Source organism: Sphaerodactylus townsendi, linkage group LG01 (assembly GCF_021028975.2).
Source record: "Sphaerodactylus townsendi isolate TG3544 linkage group LG01, MPM_Stown_v2.3, whole genome shotgun sequence".
Lineage (NCBI taxonomy): Eukaryota > Metazoa > Chordata > Lepidosauria > Squamata > Sphaerodactylidae > Sphaerodactylus > Sphaerodactylus townsendi.
Genome location: NC_059425.1, coordinates 13,243,284 through 13,256,261, shown reverse-complemented (window position 1 = coordinate 13,256,261; position 12,978 = coordinate 13,243,284). Strand labels below are relative to the sequence as shown.

General features: G+C 51.0%; 1 protein-coding gene across 1 annotated transcript in view; it reads left to right on the top strand.

The window, feature by feature from the left end:
• The window catches only part of ARNT (aryl hydrocarbon receptor nuclear translocator), a 60,080-nt gene extending 50,825 nt beyond the window's left edge, over positions 1-9,255 (top strand). Inside the window, 6 exon segments of the mRNA XM_048511172.1 lie at positions 237-357; positions 1,368-1,467; positions 3,349-3,511; positions 4,991-5,150; positions 6,958-7,106; positions 8,786-9,255. Of these exon segments, the coding sequence (XP_048367129.1) occupies positions 237-357; positions 1,368-1,467; positions 3,349-3,511; positions 4,991-5,150; positions 6,958-7,106; positions 8,786-8,875 (783 nt within the window). The 3' untranslated portion in view covers positions 8,876-9,255.
• Positions 9,256-12,978: the final 3,723 nt, after the last annotated feature.

The window sequence follows — 12,978 nt, the reverse complement described above, 5'->3', positions numbered from 1 at the left end:
CATTGCGTGAAGAAGTGTTTCCTTTTATTAGTCCTAATTCTTCCCCCCATGGGCCCGCTAACTTTCTCACCGTCTAGCTCACCTTGCAGGGGTGGTGTGAGGATAAAATGAGCAAGAGAGAACCACGTGCTGCCACTGGAGAGGCTGGAGATGCATTAAAAGTGTGCCGTGCCTCTAGATCCGTGTGCTTGGGGGTGTCCCTGTTCAGCCTGGTGAACGTGGCGTTTCCCTTCCAGACCGTCGTGCAGCCTGTGAGCAGCGTCGGCCCCGAGCACAGCAAGCCGCTGGAGAAGACGGAGACCCTCTTCAGCCAAGAGAGGGACCCCCGTTTTGTCGAAATATACAGCATCAGCCCAGGTGAGCTGGGGGGCTTTTCAGCGGCCGTAGTCGACCTGGCTTGGCTTGTGAGCCTGAACTCCTGCAAAACAGCATTGCATTCTGGGTTAATTCTGACCCCCAGCACATGGGGCCAAACCTATCCAGCAGCAGGGAGACATGGGAAAATTTTTTTCCTGGCAGGATATCTTTATGCCCCAGAATTCCCCAGATCTTTCCCTTTGGCCCATTTTGATGCTTAACCTTCATCTGTTCTGTTGGAAGGTACTTAAGAAGAAGAAGAGTTGGATTTATATCCCCCCTTTCTCTCCTGTAAGGAGATTCAAAGGGGTTTACAATCTCCTTTCCTTTCCCCCCTCACAACAAACACCCTGTGAGGTAGGTGGGGCTGAGAGAGCTCAGAAGAACTGTGCCTAGCCCAAGGTCACCCAGCTGGCGTGTGTTGGAGTGTATAGGCTAATCTGAATTTCCCAGATAAGCCTTCACAGCTAAGGTGGCAGAGTAGGAAATCAAACCCGGTTCCTCCAGATTAGAGTGCACCTGCTCTTAACCACTACACCACTGCTGCTCCCCATGTATCCCCCATGCTCAACTTACTTGTCCTTGTCAATTGAGCGTCGTCAGAATTGCTTAACATGCACCATTGTAGTGTTTATTGTGTAAGGACATCTGTGCATGATATGGAGGAAAGGGCCCTCAAGCCACAGCTGGTTTATGGCGACCCCTTGCGTAGGGTTTTCAAGGCAAGAGGCGCTGGGACATGGTTTGCTGCCTCTGCACCATAACCCTGGTATTCCTTGGAGGCCTCTCATCCAAACGCTCGACAGGTTTGAGGCTGGGAGTGAGGGACAGATCCAAAGACGCCTGGCGAGAGTGACTCCTTAGTCTCTTGCCTCCCAGAGGACTTGCCTCTATTTTGCCAGTTTTCGGCAAAAAATTGCTGACTGACCCAGAAGCGATTCCTGCACGGCCTTTCCTACTGTGCCGCTGCAGCACTAACCGGGGTTTCCGTCCATCTTTCTCTTTTGCAGACCAGACAAAAGCCATCTCTGCCAGTTCCGTGCCTGCCAGCCAATCCGTCTTCGCGCAGGGAACGGCATTTAACCCTTCACGCCCTGCTGAGAACTTCAGGTGAGGTTGGGACGTCCCCTGGCTCTCCTGCGCCCCACCTTCAAGAGCTTCTCACCACTGCAATTCCCAGTCCTCTTCTGTATTTTTCCTCTGACTGTGGCTAGGAATGGTTTTTTTCCTGTTGCAAACTATTGGGGGTGGAGGGCAGCTGAGGATTCGTCCGGTGGGTGATGTTAGTTTTGTTCTTAAATTCCTCCGTTGCCGCTCCACAGGGGGAGTTGTTTGCCCTGCATCAAAAATTACAGTTCCAGAAATTAACCACGTTGGTCTTCAGTAGACCAGAGCTCCCAGACCCCCAAAGAGTCTTGTTGAATTCAAAGGTTGTCCTGGACTAAAATCTAACTGGTTTAATTTTGTAAACCACCCTGAGATCTCCATCGGGGGGTGGGGGTATAAATTCCAAAAATAGATGAAATAGTTTCACAGCCCAAATTTAAAAATCCTGCCTCATTCATTAAGGGCATCTGCGCGGTTGATCAACATGTTTCCAGTTGATTAAATTACAGTTAAAGCCAGCTAGATTTGAGTCCAGTAGCATCTTAAGAATCATAGAGTTGGAAGAGCTATCCAGTCCAGCCCCCTGCCATGCAAGAAGACACAATTAAAGCACTCCTAACCGATGGCCATGCAGCCTCTGTTGAAAAACCTCCAAGGGACAGCAGGATTTTCAGGATATGAATGTCTGAGAGGCCCCTTCCGCACACGCAAAATAATGCGTTTTCAAACCACTTTCACAACTGTTTGCAAGTGGATTTTGCTATTTTGCACAGCTTCAAAGAGCACTGAAAGCAGTTTGAAAGTGCATTATTTTGCATGTGCAGAATGAGCCAGTCAGAGTTCCTGTATCTGGTAAAGGGAGCCCTTCAGCACTTTCTAATAACCCCCAAGATCATCTGTAAAAAGGGGGCTGTAAAGAAACGGCCTCTAGTGGATGCCAGGTACACAAGCCCTGTGTAGTCCACTGTCTTTGCCTCCTTTTCTCAGTCTGGGTGCAGAGAGGTTCCAGGAGGAACTGAGGCTGGAGCAAACCAATTCTTTCCTTCTTGGTGCAGTAGGTGGCGGACATTCCGCCGTTCTTCTCTCACCTGTGGGAATGCTTCTCCTGCAACACCCCTAATGCCCGTCATCTGCAAAGGGTGCGGTCCCAACACCTTCCTTTGGAAGTGTTTCTGCACACGCAGATGCGATCGATCCGCTGAAAAACTCAGGCTGCGACACCTGGCAGATGAATCAGTCGGAAGCATCTTGATCAACTAGGCAGATGCCCTTGGTGAATCAATCAGGAAGGAGTCATAAAATTGCACTGTGAAATTTTTTATTTTTTGACTTTATGCCCCGCTTTGTATGGAGGTCTCGGGGCGGCTTTCAAAATTCAGGGCGGAGAAGGGAAAGCTTTCTTAATGAGAACTCTTAAAAGGTTTCCAAATATCTAGAAATGTCTCAGTGAACAAATCTCATCTGTACGTCATGTGTTCAATTGCTGATGAGGGCATAAGGTCTTTAACCCACTGAATCATGGAAAGGGGGCATTTATCTCTCCGGTGGTACAATATAAACCTTTCAGCAGCAGTCAGGGTACAGTGGGTTCATTTATGTTGGCCGTCAGTCAGCCTCCGGGAGACAGGCAAATAGTTTAAAAGTACCTAAGCACTCTTGACAGAGTTGTCAGACGGGATGCAGAAATCCACCCGCTTATAGTTCTCCTTACATTTGCTGAAGCAGTTATGTAAAACTCTGAAGGGGAACTGACCGATCTCTTTGCTTGTGCACCAGCTTGTGCACCAGCTTCCCTGCATGGCTGTGTGCTGCCCTTGGCGTTTCCTTCCTTGCCTGGCCGTCCAAGGGCCGGTTCTGAACTCCGTGCTCTTCTTCCTGGTGTAGGAGCAGTGCCATGGCGCCCCCCGTGAACGTCATCCAGCAGCCGACGACGCAGCAGCCGACCTCTGCGGGGCAGATCCTGGCCCAGATCTCTCGCCACTCTCACCCCAGCCAGGTCTCCGGAAGTAGCTGGGCGTCGGGGACGCGTCCGTCTTTTACAGCACAAGTAATCTTGTTCTCTAGCTTTCTCCTCTGGGGTGTGTGTGTGTGTGTGTGTGTGTGCGTGCGTGCGTGCGTGCGTGCTTGCGTGTGTGTGTGTGTGTGCGTGCATGTGTGTGTAAGGGTGGAACATAGACTCATAGAGTGGAGGTGGATCATAGAATCATAGAGTTAGAAGAGACCCCAAGGGCCATCAAGTCCAACCCCCTGCCATGCAGGAACACACAATCAAAGCACTCCTGACAGATGGTCCTCCTGGTTGAACATGGGCCTGTCCACCAACATGAGCACCTGAAGCTGTCTTGAACTGAGTCAGCCCATTGGTCCTTTGAGGTTCGTGTTGTCTTCTCAGACTGGCAGCAGCTCCCCAAGGTCTCGGACTGAGGTCTTATGGACATATGAACCCTCCTTATAATGAATCAGTACAAGGCTAGTATTGCCTTCTCAGATTGGCAGCTGCTCCACAGCATCTCAGCTGAGGATTTTCACATCATCTACTGCCCGGTCCTTTTAACTGGAGATGCCAGGGATTGAACTGGGGACATTTCGCATGCAAAAAAGAGGCCTTTCCACTGAGCCATGGCCTCTCCACTAAAGATGAACAGACATGAGAAGGCTTTACACCAAACCAGACTATCGGTCTGCTGAAGCCTGTCCTGTCTACTCAGACTCAGGTCTTATGAGCATTCATTCATTCATTCATTCATTCATTCATTCATTCATTCATTCATTCATTCATTCATTCATTCATTCATTCATTCAGGTCTTATGAGCATTCATTCATTCTTTTCATTCATTCATTCTTTTCATTCATTCATTCATTCATTCATTCATTCATTCTTTTCATTCATTCATTCATTCTTTTCATTCATTCATTCATTCATTTCATTTATTTGATTTATACCCTCCCCTATAGGGCTCAGGGTGGCAAACAAGTAAATAACATCAAGACACTAATCAAATATCAACAGCAAATATCAAATCAACAAATAGCAAAACAGCAGCATCAATAAACATAAACCCCAAACATCAAATATAAAAAATCAAGAACATCAGTAACCATGACATAACAGCATAAGAACATAAGAAAGAGCCTGCTGGATCAGACCAGAGTCCAACTAGTCCAGCTCTTCTACTCGCAGTGGCCCACCAGATGATTGACTTCTCCTCCATAAATCTGTCCAAGCCCCTTTTCAAGCTATCCAGGTGAGTGGCCATCACCACCTCCTGTGGCAGCATGGAGGCAGGTGTAAAATTGGCTTTGACCTGGATGGCCCAGGCTAGCCCAATCTTGTCAGGTCTCGAAAACACGATCGGCCCTGGTTCATTCTTGGATGGAAAACTACCTAGGATTTTTTTAAAAAATTCCACAGCCATGTATTACTCCTATGCATTTAATCTACTCATTAATCTGTTCGCTTCAGTGCTATCTTGAACCCCCCGAAAGCCCTCCTTACCGTTTTCTCCTTCATTCTTACAATTCCAGCAAGTGGCCTCCCAAGCTGTGAAGACCCGGCCCTCGTCTTTCTCAATGGGCGCCTTCCAGAGCACCCCGTCCTCCTTCGGTTCAATGTCGACCTCTGGCACCACTGCCTCGCCAGGTGGGGCGGCCTACCCGAGCCTTGCCAGCCGGAGCGCCAGCTTCGGTAAGTGTCTCTGGCGCCGCTTGATGTCCCAAACCATGTTGGCGGGGTGACCTCTCTCATCCCGTTGCAACACCGTAATCCATTCGTGTGGGTAAATCCTGGTGCCCAAAGGATTCTTTTGGGATCCCAGCCTGGCGGAGACCGGCTACGCTTCCACGGAGTCCACAGATTCACCCATTTAATGGAGTGTGTATCTCTGCTACAGCAGAGAATCAAAGAAAAACATTTCCTCTGGAAGGGGTCAGTGCAGAATCCTGAGAATCAACTCGAGGACCAGCTGTGCAGCCTCTGTGGCGCGAGAAAATAAAGAGGGCCACCCCAGTTGCTGAGAGATGAGAATAAGGCTGAGGCCTATGGTGATAGTACAAGAAAAATGCATTTTATTACTCAGCTAAAAATGCTCTCTGTGTTTCACCTTGGGGCTTTCGCCCAGCAAAGCTTCTGATTGGCCTCTGGAGATGCAATTAGCTTTGCAGATTTTTTAATATTTATTTGTTAGATTTATTAATCGCCCCTCCCATGTCTGGCTCGGGGCGATGTACAACCAGAGTGCAGTACATAAAACTGTTTCGACAAAAAGACCCATAGCTTGAAAGACGAAACAGTACCCGAAATGATAAAATAAAATAAACCACATAGTCCATAAAAATCAGCAATTGATGAACCAAACTACACTAACAACTATAAAACCAAGCAGGAGAAGTAAAACCTACCTATGGGCTAAGATGACACATAGTCCCAAATGTTGATTTGGCAGCAGTCACCACCACCACACAAGGGTGTTCACTGTGTGACTGAAGGTAAGCGGCCACAGTCATTTTGTGGCTGGCACCACGTCTTGTGGCAGCTGTTTTGTGGCTGGCTCCGCCCCCTGCGGCGCCCCAGGATGTGCTTTGTGGCTGCGTTCACCATATTGTGTGCGAATTCCAAAGCTGCCCACGGACTCAGAAAGGTTGGGGACCTCTGATGTAAGCAGTGGATTTGTCTGCTGCCACTTAAATGGTGTGGGGTTAACCCATAAACTAACGATGACAACAGCTTTATGCAGCAGTGGCGTAGTGGTTAGGAGCAGGTGTCCTCTAATCTGGGGGAACCGGGTTTGATTCCCCGCTCTGCCACTCGAGCTGTGGAGGCTTATCTGGGGAATTCAGATTAGCCTGTGCACTCCCACACACGCCAGCTGGGTGACCTTGGGCTAGTCACAGTTCTTCTGAGCCCATGGTGGCGAACCTACGGCACTCCAGATGTTCATGGACTACAATTCCCATCAGCCCCAATTGGCCATTCTGGCAGGAGCTGATGGGAATTGTAGTCTATGAACATCTGGAGTGCCATAGGTTCGCCACCACTGTCTGACCTCTTAGCCCCATCTACCTCAAAGGGTGCTTGTTGTGAGGGGGGAAGGGAAAGGAGTTTGTAAGCCCCTTTGAGTCTCCTTGCAAGGGAGAAAGGGGGGGATATAAATCCAGCTCCTCCTCTTCTTCTTCTTCAAAGGACCTGAATGGGGTCACCCCAAACCGCCAAGGCATTTACAGTCCTTGCTAGCTCTCGAGTGGCCTCCTGCCCTCTTGCCTCCAGTCCAACTCTCATTGGCTGCTTAAGCCTGGTACCGCTGATGCCTCTGCACCTCACAGGATGGGGTTGGGACACAGATACGCCCTGCTTTCCAGACTGTCCTCTTTGCAGGGTCTTTGGACCTTTCGACCCCTAGCTTGCATCCGGTTGGGTAGGGGGGGCAAGTTTTGGCATGTCCCCTAGGCCCGTATGTCAACCAGTCTCTCTGCCTCTCTCTTTCTCCATTAAGCAGCTGCCGAGGGCGGGCAGACCTCGTCCCAGTTCCAGCCACGGACGGCGGAGGGTGTCGGCGTGTGGCCGCAGTGGCAGGGCCAGCACCACGGCGCGGGCTCAGGAGAGCCGCACCTCTCGCAGCAGTCGAGCCAGTCGGAAGTTTTTCCGGTACGCCCGCTTCATGCACGGACCTCCCCCGCAGCTTCCTTGAGATCCCCTTTTGAATACCCTGACGTTGACGCATCTGGTGGGTTAGTGGCGGATTGAGAATTCGGACTGTCGTTTAACTCGGCCCAGTCCACTGCAGGAAGAGCCCTGTTTTGTCACCCTGGCTGAGTTCTTTCCCCTCAAGGAAGATGCCTCTGGTGGTGATTAGTGTAGTTTGCAATGAGGCTGATCCAGTTTGTGCTGGTGAGAGCCAGCGTGGTGCAGTGGTTAAGGGCGGTGGACTTTAATCTGGAGAACGAGGTTCGATTCCTCACTCCTCCACATGAATGGTGGACTCTTAACTAGTGAACTGGGTTTGGTCCCTTACTCCTACATATGAAGACTACTGGGTGACCTTGAGCTAGCCACGGTTCTCTCAGAACTCTCTCAGTCCCACCTGTCTCACAAGGTATCTACTGCGGTGGTGGTGGTAGTGGTGGGGAATGGAAGTAAAGGACTGGTTGTGGTGGGTTTTCCAGGCTGTGGGGCCGTGGGTCTTGTTCCTAATGTTTCGCCTGCATCTGTGGCCGGCGACTTCAGAGGTGCATCACAGAGGGAAGTCTGTTACACACTGGGCACACCTCTGTGATACACCTATGAAGGTGCCAGCCACAGATGCAGGCGAAACGTTAGGAACAGGATCTTCCAGACCGCAGCCACCCAGCCCGGAAAACCCACCACAACCAGTTGAATCCGGCCGTGAAAGCCTTCGACAATACATGGAACTAAAGGAGTTTTTAAGTTGCTTTGAGATTTCTCACAATTGAGGAAAGTGGGGTATAAATTCAGACTGTTCTTTTAGTTCAAATAAGGATTCCCCCCCCACACACACACACAGACACCACCAGATCTGTAAAACAGGCACAATTATTTTATTGTTAATGGAGGGTCCTCCACACCTGGACGACACAAGCTAGCCGACCTTTTAAGCCAGTGGTGGCGAACCTATGGCACTCCAGATGTTCATGGTCTACAATTCCCATCATCCCCTGCCAGCATGGCCAATTGGTCATGCTGGCAGGGGCTGATGGGAATTGTAGTCCATGAACATCTGGAGTGCCATAGGTTCGCCACCACTGGCTGAAGCCCTCAGAAGCTCAGCAGCGTCAGCCTTGGTTAGCACTGGGACAGGAGACCACCAAAGAAGTCCAGGGTTACTTTTCAGAGGCAAGTGATGGCAAACCACCTCTTCACTTCTTTCCCCTGGCTGGGATGGTCCAGGCTAGCCTGATCTCGGGAGCTAAAGCTAAACGGGATCGGCCCCGGTTAGTATTTGGATGGGAAACCATCAAGGAAATGCTGGGTTGCTTCGCAAAGGCAGGCAATGGCAAACCACCGCCCTAAGCTTGAGGAATGAGGAGGGTGAAGCTGTTCTAGATAAAGACTGTAAAGCACCAGTCTGCTGTCCCCCCCCCCAAAAAAAGCCCCCACTACCACTCGGTGGAGTCTGGAGGTTTTTAAACAGAGGCTGGATGATCATCTATCAGGAGTGCTTTGATTGTGTGTTCCTGCACGGCTAAAGGTTGGGCTGGATGGCCCTCGGGGGTCTCTTCCAACTCTATGATTCTGTGACTATCAGTTTATTCTCTGGCCAGAGACTGCTGTCATTTTATTCCCTTTCTCATTTTGCACGTGCCTAGGATATGCTGTCCATGCTGGGAGACCAGGGAGCCAACTACAACAACGAAGAATTCCCGGAGCTGAACATGTTTCCCCCCTTCTCGGAATGACGAGTGAAAACGGCTACCTGAAGAAGCGGCCCTTTACCTGTCTCGATTCTGTGCAGAGGAAGCAGCAGCCGGGTTTTTCTCTGCCACTTCTTTCAAAGACTACCAAAGTCTTTCCTACTTTTGGGAAGCAGGAACGTCCAGCGAGGTGTTTGCCGGTGGCGGACTTGTTCGTCCCCAAATGGATAGAGCGTCTGGTAAGGCCGCACGTCTGGCCGTGGTCTCGTCCCCAACCCACTACGGAAGCAGTTGGTTTTTTGGAGAGGATCAGATCTGCTTTCACAGCCGTCACGAGGGTAGTTTTGCCACGCCGGACAGGAGCAGAGGCGCTCGGGGTGCGATCATCAGGGATATTTTAAAAGCTCAGTCGGTGGCTTTTTTTTTAAAAAAAAGGAAGAAACACTTTCACGCCATAACCTTTTATACATATATATATATATATATATATATATATATATAAATTGTATTCTTGTGTATACACATCAGGGAAAGGCGACAAGATTTGTTCTCCGATGTTAACTTGTAGGTCAGTCTGTTGCCTGTGGCCATTGAGGGGTCAAGAAACTCTTAGCCATGAGCCCCTTCACTCATGTGCTTGCGCACCCAAACACATGCGCGCGAGAATGTTGCATGCAGCTCACGACAGCAGTGTTACGGGACTCGGGGAGCGCCCCGGCCCTTCTTCCCCAGTCCTGCCGGTACCTTCAGGCCCGCTGCCTCGTTTCTTTGACGTGCGTAAACACGTGGCCCTCTTCAAATCGGGAGCGAAGGAGGCTTTGTGGGAGATAAGGGAGCGGCTCGAAGGAATAGCCAGGAAAATATGGACGTATTGCCGTGCTTGGGCCTTTCTGCTAAGGGAGGGAGACCCCCCCCTCTTCCCAAGTCTCTCTGTTTACCCCCTCTCTCTGGAAACCAAGAGAGAAGGGCGATGCCTCTCTTCAGGAGTTTTCAGGGAAATGCAGCTTTCGGCTTCCATGTTTGGCAGGAGCTGGGCTTGCCCCAAGTCTCACTCAAACGCTGTCGCCTCCTCCGCAAACTGTGCAATAGACAGCAGGCCTTGCTCGGTAACGGGCTGCCTCTTCCAGGGGTCTTCTGCTTAAAGACCGGGGGGGAGGTGGGGCACTTTCAAGCCATAAAAATGTCCGTGTGACAGTTCAGTCGTGTAAAGCTTTTTGTGTGGCCGGAGACGGCTTCGGGTCGCAACCGCTTGCTCTCGGGTTCCCTTCGCTGCACCCCGACTCGGCAGAGCAAGGGGCCGTTCTCCCCAGCAGTGGCGACAGAACTCTCATTTTGTGTGCCAGTTCCAAATTTCTAGTCCTCATGAGGGAGAGGATGAGGCAGGAGATATGTGGACAGCAGCCTGGTCAAATCTCAGGTGCTTTTAATGCTCTGTGAAGAAGAGGAGTTTGGATTTATATCGCCCCTTTCTCTCCTGTAAGGAGACTCAAAGGGGCTTACAAACTCCTTTCCCTTCTCACCCCCACAACAAATACCCTGTGAGGTGGACGGGGTTGAGAGAACTCCATAGAGCTGTGACTGGCCCAAGGTCACCCAGTTGGCATGTGTTGGTGCACAAGCTAATTCGGTTCACTGCCACAGCTCAAGTGGCAGAGCGCGGAGTCAAACCCGGTTCTCCAGATTAGAGTGCATCTGGTCTTAATAACTGCGCCACGTTTGCTCAGAATCACACGTGAGGGTCAGTCTCTATTCTCTGCTCAGGACACATTCAGGGTTAAAGAGACAGGACGGCCAGTTTGTTCAAGCAGGGATTCAGGTGCCCGCAGGAATTGGCCAGCAGAGTTTTGCACCTCTTGGATCAGGGAGGCTCCTTGCGCTGGTGGAGAGTCCCGCCCTTGGAAAAATAGATCCCCGGGATCCAGCCCATGTGCTGTCATTCCAGGAGTGCAAGAATGCATCTCAGGTGGAGCTTATATCCGGCACAAACTTAAGAAGAAGAGATTGGATTTATACCCTGCTTTTCTCAACCGTAAGGAGCCTCAAAGCAGCTTAGAAAACCCTTCCTCTCCCCACAACAAACACTTTGTGAGGCAGGTGGGGCTGAGAGAGTTCTGAGAGAACTGGGACTGTCCCAAGGTTACCCAGCAGGCTTCATGTGGAGGAACACAGAACCAAACCTGGTTCTCTGGATTGCAGTCCACCGCTCTTAACTACTACCCCACGCTGGCTATCTTAAAAAAAAAAAAGTTCAGAAATTAGTTTTGTTGGTGTGCAGTATGAGAGCTATATTTGAGTCCAGTAGAATCATAGAGTTGGAAGAGACCCCCAAGGGTCATCAAGCCCAAGCCCCTGCCATGCAGGAAGACAAAATCAAAACACTCCTGACAGATGGCCATCCAACCTCTGCTTAAAAACCTCCAAAGAAGGAGACTCCACCAGTAGCCTCTGGGAGACCAAGCTTTCGAGAGTCAAAACACCCTTCATTGGATACCTGAGGAAGGGAGTTTTAGCTTTCAAAAGCTTATACCCGGAAGACCTTGTCGGTCTCTCAGGTTCTGCTGGACTCTGATTTTGCTGCTTTTTAAAAAAATCAGACCACTTTGTTGCCAAACTTGTCAGGTGAGCTGTAAAATGGGACCAGGGCCTGGCGATCTCTGGAGAGCCGGGGGGGGGGGGGGGGCGGGGGTCTGAGCTGTCCAAGAGAAGGCTTTGGGGTCCTTCTTAGCTGATTCCCCGTCCCCCAAAGGTAGCCTTTGGGTTCTGTAGCCCAGGCACCGCTCTGCTGCAGAGCTGCCACTGTGGGGCGAATGCCTCGCCTTGGGCCAGGCAGAGGAATTATGTACACAGAGGGGGCGGCGAGGAGTCTCCACTTCTAAACGGTGGGCGTGATCTGGAGCAAGCGGGCAGCGGTGCAAGGTCTGAGGGAGGAAGCGGCTCTCTTTCTTTTCCAAACCTTCTGTCTCGGAGAGTGTGTGATGCAACCGAGGTAGCCAACCATTGTATGTAGCAGAGATTTTACAAAAAAATATTCCCCCACCTCCGTTTTTCAAACAAGTGTCTCATCTGTTTTTTTTTTTGGAAACTGGGTTATCCCCCCCGTCCACCCCGTACGCTCCTGTCGTCTGTGTCTTGCTTGAGTGTTGTTTGCAGAGGAGGGCTGGGAAGGCCAAATGCCATGGGAGGGAGCCAAACTTTGTTGGCAATGGAAGAGAAATTGGGCCCTTTCACGGCAGAAGGACTCAGCCAGCAGGACTGACACACCCTAGTGCTGTGGTGGCGAACCTTTGGCACTCCAGTTGTTATGGACTACAATTCCCATCCCATTGGCCATGCTGGTAGGGCCTTTAGGACTTTTCTGATAAGAAGAAGGAGGAGTTTGGATGTGTGCCCCTTTCTCTCCTGTAAAAAGACTCAAAGGGGCCTACAAGCTCCTTTCCCTTCCCCCCCCCCCCACCCCAACAAACGCCCTGTAAGGTGGATGGGGCTGAGAGAGCTGTGACTAGCTCAAGGTCACCCAACTGGCGTGTGTTGGGAGTGCACAGGCTAATCTAGTTCCCCAGATAAGCCTCCACAGCTCAGGCGGCAGAGCGGGGAAGCAAACTTGGTTCCTCCAGATTAGAGTGCACCTGCTGTTAACCACTACGCCACTGTTGCTCCTTGGTTGGGCCAGCCTCCATTCCCTCCCCCTACTTTAGCACAAGCTCTTTGAGCCCAATGCCTACAGTTCCTCTTCTGAAACCAGCCCAATCTAGAGCGGCTGTTTGTTTCCGCTGGAGTAGATGCTTAACCTTGCCAGCGGGAAGGGTGAACTGGCTGTGCTTAAAGGAGCATTCCCCCCTGCCCCCTCCCAGTCAGGTTGTGTGCCGGAAGGTCGTGCCCACCACAGGGTCCACATTAATTCCCATTGAATGGCCACTAGCTGAGGCCAGTCTGGCGTGCTTTGCTGGAGAACGCGACCACCCTCACATCCCAGGATTTCCGACCAGTTGCTGATCCACCTGTGGCGTGCTGCGTTGGGCCGATTCTGTGAAATGGTGTTGAATGGTCCTGTGCCCCTCCATACCCCCGACTATTTGGCCCAGCGATTCTCTCAGGTGCGGAGCCGGAAAATGGAGCGTTCGGCAGCTTCCTGGCCCACGTGAAGCTTC